Source organism: Polistes canadensis, unplaced genomic scaffold, assembly GCF_001313835.1.
Source record: "Polistes canadensis isolate GaletaPanama2010 unplaced genomic scaffold, ASM131383v1 scaffold_35, whole genome shotgun sequence".
NCBI classification, from domain to species: Eukaryota; Metazoa; Arthropoda; class Insecta; order Hymenoptera; family Vespidae; genus Polistes; species Polistes canadensis.
In genome coordinates, this window is record NW_014569582.1 from 315086 (window position 1) to 334752 (window position 19667).

The window sequence follows — 19667 nt, forward strand, 5'->3', positions numbered from 1 at the left end:
CAAATTGATCTTTCATTACGTTCTTTCAAACCCAACTTTATAAACCAAACTGATGTACACCTGAGATTTAAATAATTGTACTAAAATCTGAAAGAAATATTAAACCACATGATATGTGAAAATTATACAATTAGTTAATAAATAAGAATAAAAAAAAGGGAGGGTGAAGAATCTTAGGTGAGTGTGTGGAGAACGGAGTTGTTTAAATGAATTCAAATAAGAATAGGAATCCTTTTAAAATCTCTACTTAAAACGAGTCGAGAAAAGTTGTTTTTCGTATTTCACCGAGTAAACGAACGCGTGTCCCGTCTACGATAAAGTTTCGGTGGTGGATGAGTAAAAGATGGTAGATGAAAGAAGAAGGGGGTTTTTGAAAAGAAGATTGGTGGGTTGGGGTTGGAAGGGGGAGGGGAGACTAAAAGATCAAAAGTAACTCCTATCTCGGCAGGCCTTTCCTCGGACTTTACGAAAAGTATATATGAGTACATCTCTATAAGTTAACTTCGATTTTCCCCTCCCCACCTCACCCCCTCACCCTCCCACTCCCCCAAACCCCGATCAAAAGAAGTCAAACATTTAAAGACTACTAACTTTTCAGTTGATAAAGTAAAAGAAGTAAATGGTATAGATAAAGAAGGATAAAGTAAGCGAGTCTAATATTTGACGATGGAAAATCGAGAAAAAAAATGGAAAAAAAAAGAAAAACGAACCAATAGTAATTTTTTTAAAACATGAATTTGAAAATGGTAATGATAGTGTGAGCTTTGAAATATAACTGTGCGGTATAAGTATATGATAATATTCTTGAATTAATGTTGTTTCAATTCTGGTTACGATAGGGTAAGTAATTAATGAAGTTAAAAGAAAGAAAGAAAGAAAGAAAGAGAGAGAAAATGTAGGGCGAGAAGGAGGGGGAAGAGAGGGTGGATGACATCTTTGACGAGGGTAAAGATCGTAATCGATTGTAACTGGTGAAGAGTAAACTGAATATAAGATAAAGGAGAAAGTAAAAGGAAGATAATGAAAATTTTTGAATTTTGAAATTTAAATTTATTAAGGAATTTCATAAAAGAGGGCTAATTGTAAGTAGTCCCATTAGAATGGAATTTTGCTTTAATTGCAGGTTCGTTTATTTATCAAAAATAACATAATATAAAGTAATTAATATAAAATAAAACATATGTAGTATAATATAAAATAATAATAATATATTAAAAAACATATTATGACATATAAAATAAAAATAAAAAACGTAATATAATACAAAATAATAATATAAAAAATAAAACATATATATAATAATAAAAGCAAAACATAATTTGAATAAAATAATACACAAAATATCATAGTAAAAAATGACCACTAGGAATATAATAAAAATAAAACACACACAGTGCTACAATTATTCATTAATAATAAGTTTAAAGAATATTTGACGAAAAATGAAAAGAGAAAGAGAAAGAAAGGGAACAACATAGTGTATAATAACAAATGCATTCTTTACTATTCCTTCTCTTTCTCTACTTTTACATATACAAACACACACATACACTTTCTCTCTATTTTTCTCTTTTTTTTTGTCTACTTCCTATCTTATCGACGAAGCAGGACCCTTAAAGACCTTCGGGAAGGCCTCGAAAGTACCTGAAAACTCTTAGAGATTTTCTTCTAAACTTTTCTAACTTGCCTGTTTGTTGAGATACCAACTACCATCTCATTCTCTCTCTCTCTCTTTCACATTCACACACACACACACTCTCTCTTTCTTTTTTCTTTTAACTATCTTTCTTTTTCTCTCTTTTATTTTCTTTTTGTCTTTCTTCCCTACTCTCTGTCTCACTTTGTTTCATTATTCATTTAATCCGTTAAAAACAATTCAACTTTTTTCATTTGATTCGTCATCAACGATAGAATAATTTTTCGTGAAAAAAAAAAAATCACACGCATAAAATAGAAACAACAATAACATTTAAATCATTTTAATCTAATCTTAATTAATATTAATTTCTATTATTATTTTTATTAATATTATTTATTAATAAATCACACAATTTTGTGAACCCATACCACAATTCCTAAAAAATTGTCCTAAAATTAATTCATTCGAAAGTATTCGAAAAAGTCAATCCAATCGAAAATACTTTTACACATTGAACATAACAAAAGGTAAAAAATAAAATGAAAAGAATAGAAAATCAAAAATATAGATTTGTACACACATATTGGTGGTTTAACTCGATGAAATATTCCCTTGAATATATTTTAAAGTTAACAAAAGGAAAATGAAAACGAGTTCGTTACCCTCGCATACTGAACATGAAAAGGTACAACAAGTAGATACCTGAGGGATGGTTCTCTCTTCAGTTAAGAACTCTCCTCTTCATTTCTTTTCTGTCTTCTGAGGAAAATAAAGATTTTAAAAAGAAAAAATATATATATATATATTCTTTACAGTGTGTGTGTATGTGTGTATATGATATATTCCAGGCGCCAGGATTTTCAATTTTTGTTATGTTCATTTTTCCAACAAAATGTTTATATCTATCGTTTTCTTATATACATGTGTATGTATATGTCTCTCTGTAAACTGAAAGCATTATAAGTTAGTGTTGGATCCTAAATGGGGTGTCCTTTCTCAAGGAGGAGACAGAAATGACAGAACATCGAAAGCTGTTTCACCGAGACCTTGATTTATGATCTTAAAACTTATTGACTCAAGGTTATGATACTGTCCAACGCTTATGACCTTTTATATATAATACTGAAAAATCTTTATTCGTTTACAGTTGACTACACCTCTTTTATTCTCATACCACATACATTAGTATACTTTAGATTCGATGATATTACTATTATTCTCAAGATTTTCTTCTATACTTTATAAAGCTGCTGTCTTCCTATTATATTTTGTATTCAATATGTGTGTGTGTGTGTGTGTGTATTTTGGACAGTAAGTTATCGATAAATCGTCTAATCATTGTAGTTGATACTTACTGAACATAAATTGAGACATATATCACTATCAAATTATTTTTCGTAACAAGTTCTTAGAATTTCACGCGTGTGAACATTTTTTTTAAATCATTGTAATATTGTAATTAATATTATTAAATGCCATGGGAGTCAATAACACTTATCCTTATTTAAATAATATTTTAATTTATTATTATTTTATTTTCGTATTGATATTGCAAAATTAACGTTGCATTTAATGGTATTACAAAATTATGATTATCTAACAATTTTTAATGAAAAAAAAAAAGCAATAAAATTTAATAAAGTAATCTGACCATAATAAATATTTTTCATAATAAATTCTTCGAATTTTACGCGTGTGAAGATTCGTTTCAAATCATTGAAAGGTAATAATTAAAAAGTCACGGTTGTCTAGTAACTTCCAAGCCGAGAAATTTTTGTAGCAAACTTTTAGAAATAATAATCCATCGTGCGCTCAGGTAGCACGAATTAGGTTATAAATCATGGTGAATATAAATGGCACGTTATTTTGTCCAGCAGGAGGTGGAGGAGGAGGAGGAGGAGGAGGAAGGGTGTGTTCCCTTTAATTTGATTTCGTGCGCAGCTTTAAACGTCGAAAGAAAGAGTTAGATCTTCGGTTTTTAGTTGGAAATGGGTATAATCAGGAGATATCTGCTTAAATGCCATAATCGCTAGACAACGTTCAGGTACCGCGTGCTGCTTCTTAACACCTACAATTAGCGGCAGGGGGCCAGGATACGTGAAGAAGGGCCCTTACCTTCCCACGCCTTTAAATTTAAAAAACACACGTCCATCAACTTTCAATGCTGAAAAAGATATTACTTTTTTTTTTCGCAACAAAAATGATAAATAACAATTTCGAACCTTATTGCGAATATTGTAATAATATCATTTTAATATTTTTAATTAATTACATTACATTAATTATTATAAGAAATATAATAAAACATAAATTAAATTGCAACCTTCAAAAGTGTTGATAAATTTGATTTTTTGACGATACAAATAATTTAGATCGTTTCAATTGATAGTAAAACAATCATAATAATTATGAAAATAAAAAAAAGGTGGGGTGAAAATATCATGAAAGGTGAAATGCAGTTTCGCAGCCACGCGAAAGCCCGTATGTTAATCTGGGAAACATTAAACTGTAATCAATTTGAGACCGTTACTTCGTTTGAGTATTAACGAAGTCGGCAGGTAATTAATCATTCGAAGAAGGGGAGAGTAGGAAAGAGTGATAGGGAACAAAGAGAAAGAGGGGTGCTTGGAAAGAAGATATATCCATCGTCGAGTAATTTAAGGGGGGAGGATACTTCGTACTGGAAAAAAAAGAGGGCTTGTGTTAAAAATATAGAATACTTAAAAAAAAGGTTTAATTATTATCCAAATTGTAAACTCATTGTTTAACACGTGCAATAATTATTGCAAAATACTATTAAGTTAGTTCAATCAAAATCTGTATTTTGAATTTATCAATCTCCAGAATACGAAATTGTAAAATTTTCCATATCTAAAGGTTTCAATATTAATATTGTATATTGTTAATACAATATTGTATATAATATTGAAATTATATTATATAATATTTATAAAATATATTTTCTTTTTTAAAATATTAGTTTAAATTTTGAAGAAAATGTGAGACTTTAGGAGAAACAACAATTTTTTATTTTATATTATAAGAAATATTGTTGGATATATTTTCAAGGAACAAAATTTTTTACTAGAATATAAGAATATTATTTGCACTCTGATATTTTTTCAATCTTTTTCTCGATAAAACTGGTAAACTAGCTTTAACTACATATATGGGTAATAAAAATCAACGTAGAAGCGATTATACGCCTTAAAAAGAAATCAAAAGAGAGGGAGAGAGAGAGAGAAGCCTGATCAGAATTTTAATTTCTTCGTGTCACTGACATTTTTCTGCATTCTTATCCTTTTTCTTCTATTTCTTGCACAGTGACGTCTCATAATATTCTTTAACCCCTTTTAAACACAATTTCTTTTCCAATTTTATTTTCCATCGAACTTGTATATTATATTTTGTTTAGAAATTATTTATAAAATTAAAATTATTGTTAAATTGTAGACAGTAAAATATTATCATCACAGGAATGATGATAAAAATTCAAAAATATCAATCAATTAATGAAAGATGCAATCTAAATCTTCGAATAAAATAAAACATTGTATTTTAGTGTCAAACACACTCATCGCATTGCTTACAATTTTCTCAGTAATTAAATACAAACTTTTATTGTTCCTTTTTTTCTTTGATCACCTTACAATCCTGTAACCATTATTATTAATTAAAATTGAAACCACATTAATGGAGAATAAAATAAACATCTTCGAATAAAATCAAACATTGTATTTTATTGTCAAACACACTCATTGCATTGTTTACAATTTTCTCAGTAATTAAATACAAACTTTTATTGTTTCTTTTTTCCTGTAATCATTATTGTTCATTAAAATTGAAACCAAATTAATGGAGAATAAAATAAAAATCTTCGAATAAAATCAAACATTGTATTTTAGTGTCAAACACACTCATTGCATTGCTTACAATTTTCTCAGTAAATAAATACAAACGTTTTTTATTTTTTGTTTGCCCCTTTTTTTTTTCTTTGAACACCCTGCGGTTTTGTCAACGATGTCGTCCCTTGAAATTTAAACCAAAACCACGGTGAATCATGTACTTATCGATTCAACGACCGCTTCTTTAACTCTCTCATACACGCACACATACACTTTCCCTTTCTCTCTCTCTCTTTCTCTTACATTCTACGCGTGTGCACATCGATGTTCTCGAACGAAAGAAAAGACGTCGTGCGTCTGGCATCGTAAAGACTTATTTATCCGGTTAAAAGAGAAAATAGTAAGGTAACAAATAGCATTGTAGAAATCCTCTTAACGATCAACATCAATCATTAGAAATTATTTACAATTTATACTCGATATACAATACCAAACAAAAGTTTTCTATTAACAATTGTTAGATTAAGCAATCATTAATTATCAATTGAAACAATTGATAACTTCACTTTTTTATTAAATTGTATGAAAATTAAATATATGTCTTTTTTTTAAATGCAGTATAAAGGGTTGCCTATCTTCTGGCGCAAAATATTAAACATTTTCAACCATGCTAATCAGTTTTGTTTCGGTATACTGTATATGATAATTAATGATAAATTATTATTCTATATTTATTAATGTGTGTATTATTATTTTTCTTTTTGTTTATCATACTAATTATTTTATTAACAATCATTTATTTTTGTTTGTTTCAGAGATACCGAAGAATGAATACAACAATAAGAATCAATCGACAGGGAATAGTCCAATAAAAGTCGAACTGCAAAACAACATGGACAGGTAAAAACTCATCCTTATTTTTTTTTAAATAATAAATCAAACAATTCTTTAATAATAATATTAATAATTCAATATTTCTAATCATAATTGTATATAAAATCTAATGAACAAAATGCAATAATTTGAATGGATAATTTTTAATTCAAATTTATAATTAAAAAATGAATACTAATCATTAATATATTATATATTAGATCAAATCATAACTAACTTCCAAAAAATGTAGCCAATATTAATACAATTTTATTATTTAATGAAAATAAAATATAAACGTATGATATAAAAAGAAATACAAAAGTTATTTATATAACTCGACACTCAATATATTAAAAATGTTAAATAAAATGTAAAAATGACGAGAAATACGATAGAAAGAAAAAAATTTCAAGAGGAATGTAGAAGCAAGAAAATATTGTTAACTGAAAAAAATTGTAAAAGCGTGCCAAGATTAAGGACGATCGAAACGAATCAACCGTAACGATACGAAGTATCATTGGTTTCTTCTCATATATATATATATATATATGTGTATACGTATATATATATTTTTCCTTTTCTTTTCCCCCCTTCTTCGTACAGAAGCAAGATTTGACAGTGTCGTGAATCATCCATTCAAACGAGAAACAGGCACAATGATTCGATGTTTGAACGAAAATTCACATCTCTCGTAGTCCGTTGTCGTATGTCGTGTTATTTGAAAAATAAAAAAGGATGTGAGAAAAAGTAAGAAAGAAAATAAAAGGAAAGGTAAGGTAAAGTAAAATGGGGAAAAGGTGAAGAACAACTTTCTTAGCCGTGAAAAATCAAAACGGATCCTTACGGATGTCCTTTTACACACGTTCGCCACGGATCCTTGAATTAGATGGATGACTGTAACGAAATATTTTTTCTACAAAAATAATCCCGAAGTTTATAAACTTAAAATAGATAATCGTGCATATAAAAACGAATCAAACGAGCTATTATATTATTCGTCGGTTATGAAAAGAAGAAGAAGAAGAAGAAGAGAAGGGAAAAAAGGGAAAAGAAAAAATAGAAATACCTCCCTGAGGTATTGCTGTCGATTTTAACGAATGATAGGAATGATCGATCCGCCTTTTGTTATTTTCTTGCTTCTTATTTTTCTATTTTTTTTCCCTTTTTTTTTCTTTTTTACTTCTCTTGGACACGTATATTTTTATGACTAAACAATACATAAAATTTTCTATTCCCATGACAATCTCATATTTTTCTTATTCTTTATCGTGATCAAATAACTAAATTATTGATACAGTGAAATATATACATATATTGTATATATATATATATGTGAGTAAGAAAGGGTTGAACAATAATTTCTTCCTGTGGTATTTCCTTCTCTTATTTTTTTTTTCCTTTTTCAAGACAGAAAGATAAACTTTGACGCGATGGAATAAAAAAAAAAAACAGAAAAAGAATAGAGAAAAAAAATGATCGATCGAGTATTATTTATTTCTATTTACCTTTTTTCCCACGCTTTCTTTTATTTAAAATACTTTCTTTTTTCTCGAAATAACGAGATAAATTTTTACCAAATAACAAACGTGAAAAAAACTTACTCGATAATTTATTTCTAAATAAATTAAATGTTTCCCATCTTCGAGAGGTAAAAAGACCAATTCTGGTTAACCAAAAAAATGAAAAAAAAAACAAAAACACACACAAACAGAAATAAATACAAAACAAGAAATAAAAGAAAAAACAATGAAAAAGGAACAGAGAAGAAAATGGTGTAACGGATGGTGGTATAGTTAAGAAAGTACAGTAACGTTCTCAAAGAAGAAGAAGAAGAAGAAGATAAGGGGTAAAGGTTGTTGTTTCCTATACTACACCCTTCGCTTTTCTTAGTTTTCCATTATATAACGTTTGGAAACAAAACAAACGAAGTACTACTACAATACATATTATACTACCTTTTCGCGAATCTCTGGGAAACCGTGCACCTGTCTCTTTAAATATTTTCATTAACCATTTGTGAGTTACACGAGGAAGAATATTGGTGGTAACAATGTGTCTTACACTTAAGAGATAAAAATATACGACCCTTTTAAAAGAAAAAGAAAAAAAAACGTTAAGTTAAGACGAACCGAATAGGAGAGAAATACTAGATACTTTCCAAATCCCCTCCCCACCACCCCCTCCCACCCCCTATCCATCTTTTCACCTATTCACTTATTCACTCATGTCCCTTCTATCTCGTTTATATATGAGCCGTTTATTTTGAAAGTGGCCTAACTCCATTTGTCAATTATTTTCGATTACGCATGGTTACATCTACAACTTCAAATTATCTATCAATAAAGCATTTAACCCTTCTTCGCATGATGATGGAAATTTCAATCATAATATTTAGTCAACAAAAAAAGGTACTCAAAGCCCTTGTACTGTTTATTTGTTGTTGCTGGCAACTATTTAAGCGACTATTGCGTACAACAAAACGCAGTTGTCAACAAATAGCACTAGGATTTTTTAAAATATTTTTCCTTTAATCTAGAGCATTAATTACATCACCCTGATTTATTTTAAAAAAAAAGAAAAAATCATGCAAAGAAGGGTTAAGATTACTTATATTCCGAGTAAATACGGTCATTCTGGACACATAAGTTTTCAGAGTTAGTTGAATAACTGTGCCGTTTATTTTGAAAGTGGCCTAAGTCCATTTACATTTAAATTACTGCTACTTCAGTAATATATTATAAACGCAATATAACAAAAGCGTTAATAATAATTTACTGTTTGTCACCCGAGATTATTACAATATTATCGAAAAGTGTCGGAAAGGTAATAACTTTATTAGTACATGAAATGAAACAAGAAGATTTTAAATCAACAAAATTATTAGAAGACGCAATTTTTAAAAGAATAAAGAATTCTAACGGAGAACCAATAAACTGGTTTAAAATATGTTCGATGCGTTTTGTCAAAAAATGAACCGTATTAAATTTTCTATATGACATCAATGAATGAGAAGGAAAATTTTCAAGTCCTGAATTTATTACCACGTCAGGGTAGACTAAAAAAATTCGAAAAATATTCTATTGACATCACTGTATAAAAATATCAGACAAATTACAACCGCAAAATTTAAGGATATAATTGACTTACTACGATATATACCACCGGAACATCATGATTACTTTAAATCCCTTTCACATACACGAAATGTAGATGAGTAGAAAATTGTTTTGTAATTTATGTTTGTAAAAAATGTTTTCAATCGCATAATTTATGTTTTTAAAATTGTTATAAAGATATGTAAAATAAAATGAGTATTGTTTTTTTTTTTCAATTTGAAGCATCTTAAATTACATTGAATGGACTTCGGTTCCTTCAAATTTGATAACGAATCTGGTTGTTAATTTTGAAAGTGGCCTAACTCCATTCTTGGTAAGAAAACGCATATTATTTACTTAAAAATTGCCATTATTTTAATAAGAACTGTAAATTTAACACCTTTAGATACACTTAAGCAGCATAACTCATTGGTATTCTGTACGTATATTTTTAATTGCGTTGAAACACAAAACCTTAAATATCTCAATTTAAGTATAAATGGACTTAAGCCACTTTCAAAATAAACGGCTCATATTTTTCTTTCTCTCTCTTTCTCTAAATTCTTCCTCCTCCCTTTCGTTCCGTTTATTCTCCTTTCTTCTATTTTCTAAACCCCCCTCCTTATCCCCCCTCCTCTTTGATATCCTTGTCCCTCTTCCTAGTTCTGTATGTCTTTAATTTATGTTGCTCTTTCATTTCTAAAGCATCATTACAAGTACTTAGATGGAAATATATTTGGAGAACGTACTCAATGTTAATAATACGGTATTCCACCAATTAAGTCGAGTCTATCGTGAAACTGCGCAATTTCGTAATGCAGAGTTTGTTGGCAAAGAGAGAGAGAGAGAGAATACACGTATATGTGTGTGTGTGTGTGTGTGTGTGTGTGTACTTGATGAGAGTTTTTATTTTGGTATATGAATGTTTGAATCTATTCTGTATGTATGTATATTTCTGGATGAATTTGTGGTTATATATGTATATGTTTGTATTTATGTATGTGTGTATGTGGAAGAAAGAGAGAAAGAGAGGGAAGAACCTCGAAAAAGTTTCCAGTAAACGCAAAACGTCAGAACTCGTGTACCATCCATCCTTGTTTTTTATATTTACGAGCATCTAACTGATAGAAGTAATAATAATTGATCGAATTACTTTATATATAAAATAAAGTTAAAGTTACGAAGTTTATAGTTCGATATTGGCAGTTTGTAAGAAAATTTGTTCTTTTTTTAATTGAGTAAATATTCTTTGTTCTTTTTTTTTTATAATATAAAAGTCTATTTTTTTGATTATTACTTTAGAAAAGTATTACAATGTATGAATTCAGGAGTGTGTTTGAGGTAATTTATTGCTATTTTTTTTGTTTAAATAGATATTTTTAAAAATGTCAAAATCATTATTTAGTAAAAGAGTATAATTATTATTATTATCTGAAAAAATAATTTACTTATAAATATGATAAAATAATATACTATTAAATATAGTGCTGTTATATAAAGATACGTATACAACAAAGTATAAAGGGTTGCCTCTTCTAAGGCGCAAAATATTAATCAAGTAAATATCATTCATGGAAAATAATTTAATCGACGAAAAATGTAAAATAATAATGAAAAATATTTGTGTGTATCTCTTTTTAAATAAATTAAAATTAATTATTAATCAATGATATTTTCGCGTGAAGAAACATATACTACGAAGTATAATATAAAGAGTTTATAATATCTTTAAATGCAAAATACTTAAATTTAAATGGAAAATATAAAAAAAAAATCGTAAATTTGTGTTTTACAATTGAAAAAAAGAAAAAAAATAAACTCTAATTCTTTGATTACAGAGTACCTTTACCTTACGGTCACGCCCCATCGATGATCCCGATGAGGAGACAAAGCATTCGATGCCATTTCCGCAAGGGAATCGATTGGTGTAGCTGGAAACTAATTGCCATAGTTGTAATTACGCTCGCCCTTTGCCTGATAGCAGCCCTAACATATGTCGCAGGTTTGTTTCATAATAGGATATATTATTTTATTCTAATCAACGTTTAAAACTTTTTTTCTTTTTTGATTTAACTTTCTATTGTTCATCTAAAAAAAAAACAAAATTGGATAAGAGAACAATGGTAAAAGAAAAAAAAAAAAAAAAGAAAAAGAAATAAAATTATGATGCATATTGTATATACAATATTTCTCATTAATTCACCTAAGTAAATCGTGATTTTGTAATCATGATCAATGCAAAAAAAAATAAGATAACAATTAAAATGAAAACTAATTACATCGATTTAAATATAATTTACAGCCTCGCATTTAGTAACCTGTCCGTATCAAGGAGCAAAACCGTGCACAGTGTTAATCGGTGACAACATAAATGCTAAATCAGTAACGAGCGAGTCAAACAAAACATCAACGTCTACAACATCGACGTCATCACAATCCGGTAGTGGTAGAACGAGACAACAAACATCACCAGGAGGTAATACCGATTCCTGGTCTTTTCTATTAAATAGTTTTGTGTATTCACGTAAACGTAGAGACGTCCAATTAAATCAGCATGCAAGAAGTAGTTTGTTATCCTCCGACACGTCTTCCTCAATTGCTGACCCTTTAAATTCTTCCAATTTAATAAAATCGGAAGAATCCAGGGTAGCATCTACCACAACCACATCATTCACCAATATATTGCATGAAAATAATAATCAGGGTAAGGTTGTGCATGACACGGATTATACGAAATTATCTAACCCAAGTGAAACATCAAACGATCATTTGGGAATTATTGAAAATACATTGTACACAACTGAGATTCCTGAAGGAACAATGCCTATCGTTGTTGTAACTGACTTGTCATCATCCAATATCGCTGCTAACTATTCGCAATACGATACCACAAATGTTGATATCGAATTAGTAACTGCTAAATCTATGGTGTCTAACGATTCTAACTCTTATCATTATTCTTCTTCCACTTCATCCGAAAAATCTACTTTCTCGCAAATCGAAAGTAAAGATTTTAACGATGAAAAATCTTATTCAATTTCGCATACGACGAATGATGAAACACTTTACAATGAGAACAATTCGAGTATTGAAAATAAAAATGAAGATTTTCTACAAGTTCCACCAATAATTGATGAAAAAGTAATATCAATGAACGTTGAAAATTTGTTGGATGATAATATGGTATCTGTAATGTTAGAAAATAGTACTTTAATGCTTACGGGTAAGGTAGATTCAAGTATTGGCAGTAGTACTATACTTTCTGACACCGTTGCTACCCCAGGAAATCGATCGTCTAAAGTAAATAGCTTTAGCACGGATATGGGCAACGATCTTGAAGAATACGTAGGTGTTGAAAATAGTAGTAGTGCTTCTCTAGAGTTATCTACTACTACTACTATTACTCCTAGTAGTATCATAGATATAGAAGAAGAAAACGAGAACGGCACAGAAACGTCCTCGATTCGAGCCAACGATTTTAATTGGAACGAGACGAGTACTACTACTATTAAAGAAGAAGAAGAAGAAGAAGAAGAAGAAGAAGTAGGAAAAGTAACAGAAGAAAATACAAAAAATGAGATCACTCTAATCGATCGAACTAACGAACGTGAGAATAATTCGATTGTATTCAAACCTTATTCGTTGTTTATGAAAATGGATAAAAATAATTTTAACGAGTCTGATGATAATAATAATAATCAAAAAAAAGAAGAACAACATACTGACGTTTCCAGCGTTGTTAAAGAGACACGAGAATTGTCTCGCGAGGATTTTTCGTCATCGTCATCGTCATCGTCATCGTCATCCTCTTCATCCGAATTTATCGAAAGTCCAGTTGAACCGATCAAAGAAAAATCTGAAGAACTTCAACGCGATTATCCGATACCGATTTATACGTACGGACAAGACGAGGTTGAGATTGTGAAATTAAATTTAAATTCTAAAACAGATGGTAACATTAAAAATACAAAAACTATATACAAATCTATCGACAACGCTGATAGAACAACTGATGACATACTCAACAACGAGGTAAGAACATTGAGTAAAGATCATAATCGATTGGATCGTCAGAAGGATGATCTACAAATAGTCATGCGGGAGGGCAGCGACGAAGAATTTTTGCGAAAATTTGAGGAACAATTTTACAAAGAGGAATCATCCGAAATGAAGGAACATGAGAAACCTAAAGAACAACAGGTCAATGAAGGTGTCAATAATAAAGAATATAACAATAATAATATGCATGAAAAGTTGCATGATTCGTCGAACAATGCTTTCAATTCGAACACAAAGCTTCCGATAGTTCAGCACGTGCAGATAATCGAAGTACCGGTTGAACGCGATCACCGTTCATCATCATCATCATCATCATCATCATCATCATCATCGTCAACATCATCGACCCATCGAGTACTCGTAAACGTGACCATCGCAAACGGAGACTCATCATCGGGTGCTTCTCAACCTCTCTACGTGCTTTCGGTTTCCGTGCCAATGGAAATCGAGCCTGAAAATCATTCGGCAAATGTTAAACAAGTTAAAAAATCATCATCATCATCATCATCAAGCAACTCGCAAACTGATAATAATAATAATAATAAAATATTGGAAAATGTCGTTAACGTTGTCGAACCTATCAACATTGTTCATTTACCACCCCCACCACAACCGCCAACATCACCTCCACCACCAATTTGGGGTGGCGGGGAATGCGAATGTTCTTGTCCATGCATGGACTCATCGTCTGACGAATGGGACAATTTTTCAGCCATAGACGATACTAATCTCATCTTCGAGCAGGATTTCGATCAACGTGAAATGGATAATTCAAGTTCAATCGATGTTCCATATAGTAATGATAATGAAATTAAAAATGATCGGGTGGAAATGAATAAAAATAGGATTGACAATTTGACGAGACATTTTGATGAAACAACTGTGAATAGTACGACAATAAATTTTGAAGATTATTATACCGAGGAGGACACGGAATCTACGAGCGAGTCCTCCTCAACTTCTGAACCGGAAACAACTAGCACCGATGTTGTCACGTGTTCTACAACCACTACACTACCCCCAGAGCCTATTATATTAATTCTAGAAGGTGAGGCCCCGTTTACTTTCTTCCTTTCTTTTTTATTTCCTTTTCTTTCTCTATCTATCTATCTATCTATCTATCTATCTATCTCTTTTTATCTTTTTATCTTTTCTTTACGCTGTATTTTTCAATTCTTATCTTTTCTATCGCTAATGTGCTCTAGCTTGTTTTTGCTTACCCTAAACACGTAGTAATATAGTAACACAACAAGTATATTTGTTTCAAGCACAAATGTTAATTTAAATGTTAACTATTGACGTGCTTTTTTTATTATTACATGGTTGTATGGTTATGGGTTTGTTTTTCTTTTTTTTTTCTCCATAGTAGATACGTAGTTGAATATTTATAAAAATTACCTGTTTTTTTTAAACTGCATCGTGTGATCTGTGTGATTTCAGTGTTCTTTATATTATAACGTAAGAAAATAGTACAAATCATTTTATAGGTTTTGAAAAATGTGTCAAACATTTACAACGATTCAACAATGGCAAACGATTAGAAATGAATAAAAAAATGAAATAAGAACGAGACACGAGTTCCATTGCTAAATTCGCATAGCATCGAACGCCTGAGCTGTTTGTTTCCTTTTTTTATTATTATTATTATTTTATTCCAATGCAATTTTTTTGGATACAAAAATATTGAAAAATCAATGAAAAATTTCACAATGCAATTTTACTGACAACACTTTCCTTTTTTTTTCTCATTACTAATTAACAGGTGCAAGAACTTTTCCGGCAAGGTCGTTCCCACCAGATGGTACTACTTTTGCACAAGTTGGGCTTGGTCAAAAGCTTAGCAAAGAAATTCAACCGTACAGCTACTGGAATATGCAATTTTATCAATCGGAGGCAGCCTACGTTCGTTTTGACTATAACATACCACGTGGTGCGAGTATTGGTGTATATGCAAGAAGAAATGCACTACCAACGCACACGCAATACGACCTACTTGAAGTACTAAGTGGATTCAAAGCTCGGACCACCAGGGCGTCCCATGTTAGTGTTATTGTATGTTCTGATACCCAGTTTGCTTTTTTTGTTTCTTATTTCTTTTTTCTCTTCTTCTTCTTCTTCTTCTACTTCTTTTTACATGATTTATTTATCTTATCCTTCTAACCCTCTCTCTCTTTCTTTCTTTAAAGTTTATTTCTTTCTCGAATTTTTACGACTCTTACGTATTTTATTTCATTCTTAAAGAACACGCAAAATAACATCTCGTAATTCTCCCTTTTTGTTTTACATCTTATTTATTATTTTTTGTTTGTTTCCCCAAGCCGAACAAGAATTTAAGAAATTAAATTGTTTTTGTTATTAGGGTGAACCTAATACTCGTGTGTTTATTGTTTTGTAATATTTATTTTGAAAATATTAATATAAACTAAAATTATGCACAAACTTTTGGTTCGCCCTAATATTTGTACAAACTTTTTGTTTGGTCAATAAGTCAATTAAAAAACTTATATTGACTTATTTAATAAATGAGAGCATAAACAATTTGTATAATTAAAAACTTATCTATAAAGTAATCATATGAGAGTGACATTTATATAATATATTTTCTATAGCCGTCAATAAAGAAAGAAGTGACTCATTACATGGAACCCGGTCACTGGTTTCTTTCATTGTACAACGACGATGGCGACCCACAAGAAGTTTCCTTCACTGCTGTGATAGCCGAAGACATGACGCATAATTGTCCTAATGGCTGCAGCGGGAAAGGGGAATGTCTTCTTGGTCATTGCCAATGTAATCCTGGTTTCGGTGGTGAGGATTGCAGTGAAAGCGTTTGTCCAGTTCTTTGCAGTCAACGAGGTAAATTATTTTCAATCATATTATTTATTAATTATTTATTTAATCATAAAATATGTATTGAATAATATATTAATTCTCAAATTATACTAGAATAGTTTTTCCCTATAAATTATTTTGTTTTATAACAATAACACCACTTGTTGGTGGTTTCAAATTAAATCATATTATTTTTGTTCTCTTTTAAATATTATTATATTATTAATGTACTAATGTTACTGATATTATTAATGTTATATTAGAATGAAACAAAAGTGTTCGTGCGTTTTTGTTTTCTAATTAATATTTCCAAAATAAATTGTTTACAAAAACAATACATTATGCAACTTTCAATTGAAAATTTCAACACAATGAACGTACAAACTTTTGCTTTAGCTTAATATCATAACTAGACAAATAAATATTTGATATATGCGTTTGTTCGATTTTAGGTGAATATATAAACGGCGAGTGTCAATGTAATCCTGGTTGGAAAGGGAAAGAGTGTTCCCTTAGGCACGACGAATGCGAGGTACCAGATTGCAACGGTCACGGACATTGCACCAACGGAAAATGCAATTGCGTTCGCGGTTACAAAGGGAAGTTCTGCGAGGAGGTGGATTGTCCACATCCGACGTGCTCGGGTCATGGTTTCTGCGCCGAGGGAACGTGTATTTGTAAGAAGGGATGGAAGGGTGCAGATTGTAGCCAGATGGATAAGGAAGCCTTACAGTGTCTACCAGATTGTAGCGGCCATGGAAACTTCGATTTAGAAACTCAAACTTGTTTATGCGAGCCTATGTGGTCTGGTGATGATTGTTCTAAAGGTAAACTTTATTCACTTTAAATAATTCATTATATGTGGGTGTGTGTGAGTGTATGTTTGAAAAAATATTAGAGAGTTAATATGCATATTTTCCAAAATAAATTATACAAAAACAATCCATTATACAATTATTGTTTCATCCTAATAATTGAGCTTAAAATTGATTATAATAAATAATTTCGTCATTGAAATTTCTCAGAATTGTGCGATTTGGATTGCGGTCCTCATGGCCATTGCGTAGACAACGCCTGCGATTGTTTACCCGGTTGGTCAGGTGAACTTTGCAATTTGAAACAATGCGATCCACGATGCAACGAACACGGACAGTGCAAAAATGGCACGTGCTTATGCGTAACTGGTTGGAACGGTATACATTGTACGATGGAAGCGTGTCCAAATGCCTGTTCAAGTCATGGACAGTGCAGGGTCACCTATTATGGTCAATGGGAGTGCCGTTGTTACGATGGTTGGGATGGCAAGGATTGCAGTGTTCCTCTTGAACAAAATTGTAACGACGGACGAGACAATGACAAAGGTATTACAATTAGTTCTATTATTATTCATATAGTTACATTTTTTTAACGAGATTCTTTTTAAATTATTTTTCTTTTTTATTTTTACCGGTACTTTCCAAACCTTCTTTTAACGCATACAATTTTTTTTATGTCAAATTTATTACCAATTTTAATAGGATTCTTTATTTTCTTTTTTACAAACTCACAATTTTAGAAAAAAAATGTTAAAGTTACTTATAACACGGTGGTTTACTTAAGAATATTTTTTCAATCGTGTTTGTGAAAATATGTTAATGACTTTTAAAACGATACAATTTACAATAGGAATTAAAGACTATTTATGTAATTTCCTAGAAATTGTTTAAATTTAATATATAAATTACATTGAAATAATTTTCTAGGAACCTATCTACCGTGTTATAATATATACCTGTATACGTTAATTCATTGATTAATAATATCTAATAAATTCTAATCAATTTTAAAATATAAGAGAGAGAGAGAGAGAGAGAGAGAGAGAAATAAACAAAAAAAAATGATTAATAATATTTTAGACGGTCTCATTGATTGTGCCGATCCGGAGTGCTGTTCAAATCATCTATGCCGAAGTAGTCAGCTTTGCGTGTCGGCACCGCAACCGATCGATATACTTCTACGAAAGCAACCACCGGCAGTAACTGCATCCTTCTTCGAAAGGATGAAATTTCTGATAGACGAGGGCAGTTTACAAAATTACGCACGTCAAGAAACATTCAACGAGAGGTGAGTGTTTTTATATTCTTTTTTCTTTTTTTTCCGTTTTGTCCAACATCAATGTTTAAATAAATATATATTACATATATTATTTTTCTATATATATATATATATACGTATATATATAATTATATATATATCTATATATATATATATATATATTATACTAATCGTTCACCCGATCGTGACCGTACGTGATCGTCGTCGTCGTCCTTGTCCGTTTTACGTCAACTCTCGTCTACCCATTAATTATTTTTTTTTGTTTATTTTAACTAATTTTTTTACCCCCCTAACCCCCCAATCGCGATTATTTATATTTAAAAGAAAAAAAAAAAAGGATTTTCAAATAATATAAAAAATATTATAATCGATATCTTATTACACGTTCGCCGTATTAAAATTTGTCCGTCCTGATACTCGATGTTGCGTGCAGTTTTTTTACGTCTATTTATATCTCATTAAGGAAACGTTCACGACACGACCGTTGTTGACACGTGTATCTTATAAATATACATATGTATGTGTTTTATATGTGTGTGTACATATATATATATATATATATATATATTATATTATGTATATGTATACTACGTATTTAAAATACATGTGTGTGTGTATTATAATATACCTGTTTAAACAATACAGACACGAAATGACTTATACATAGATATGATATATACTCTGCGTTGTTGTGACCCGTGTGAAATCACATCCCAACAGTTTTATACATATGTTTTGTACGTACGTGTGCGCGAGCGTGTGACCTGCACCAATACCACCATATAACCTCTACAACCTATCTCTTTCTAATTCTTATTCCCTACCGAAATCTCGTTCTCTTTCTATAATATTAATCTTTATTTTCTTGTATCTCTTTTTGATTACTATTTTCTTTCTTTCTCTTCCTATATCGAGAGCGATTCGTTAATTTTTTTATTATCGATAAATTATTTATTTTTTTTTTAATCCTAACATATATAATCTCTCGTGGTTAGAATTATAATTGGTTAAAGTGTTCACACAGACACAAAAATATATGTATATAATAAATTAATTATTAAATGATATTTGTGTTCAATTGAAAATTTATTATTTTTCTAAGTTTTTTTGTTTGCATAGAATACACAAATTATATGATCAAATTTTTATCGATAAATTAACACACATTGTTTGATATTATAACTATATAATATCAAATATATAATAATATAACTATATAAATTATAT

General features: G+C 30.1%; 1 protein-coding gene across 8 annotated transcripts in view; it reads left to right on the forward strand.

The window, feature by feature from the left end:
- LOC106784441 (teneurin-m) overlaps nucleotides 1-19667 on the forward strand; it is a 299650-nt gene that overhangs the window by 268906 nt on the left and 11077 nt on the right. For 5 of the 8 annotated variants that reach the window (XM_014743974.1, XM_014743976.1, XM_014743975.1 and 2 more), the window contains 9 exons: nucleotides 6300-6384; nucleotides 11294-11457; nucleotides 11758-11931; nucleotides 14227-14562; nucleotides 15277-15566; nucleotides 16124-16370; nucleotides 16799-17173; nucleotides 17372-17707; nucleotides 18242-18449. In XM_014743974.1, coding sequence (XP_014599460.1) covers nucleotides 6300-6384; nucleotides 11294-11457; nucleotides 11758-11931; nucleotides 14227-14562; nucleotides 15277-15566; nucleotides 16124-16370; nucleotides 16799-17173; nucleotides 17372-17707; nucleotides 18242-18449 — 2215 coding nt within the window. The remainder of the gene's footprint in view (nucleotides 1-6299; nucleotides 6385-11293; nucleotides 11458-11757; nucleotides 11932-14226; nucleotides 14563-15276; nucleotides 15567-16123; nucleotides 16371-16798; nucleotides 17174-17371; nucleotides 17708-18241; nucleotides 18450-19667) is intronic. The other 3 variants (XM_014743977.1, XM_014743978.1, XM_014743972.1) reach the window with 2 other exon arrangements.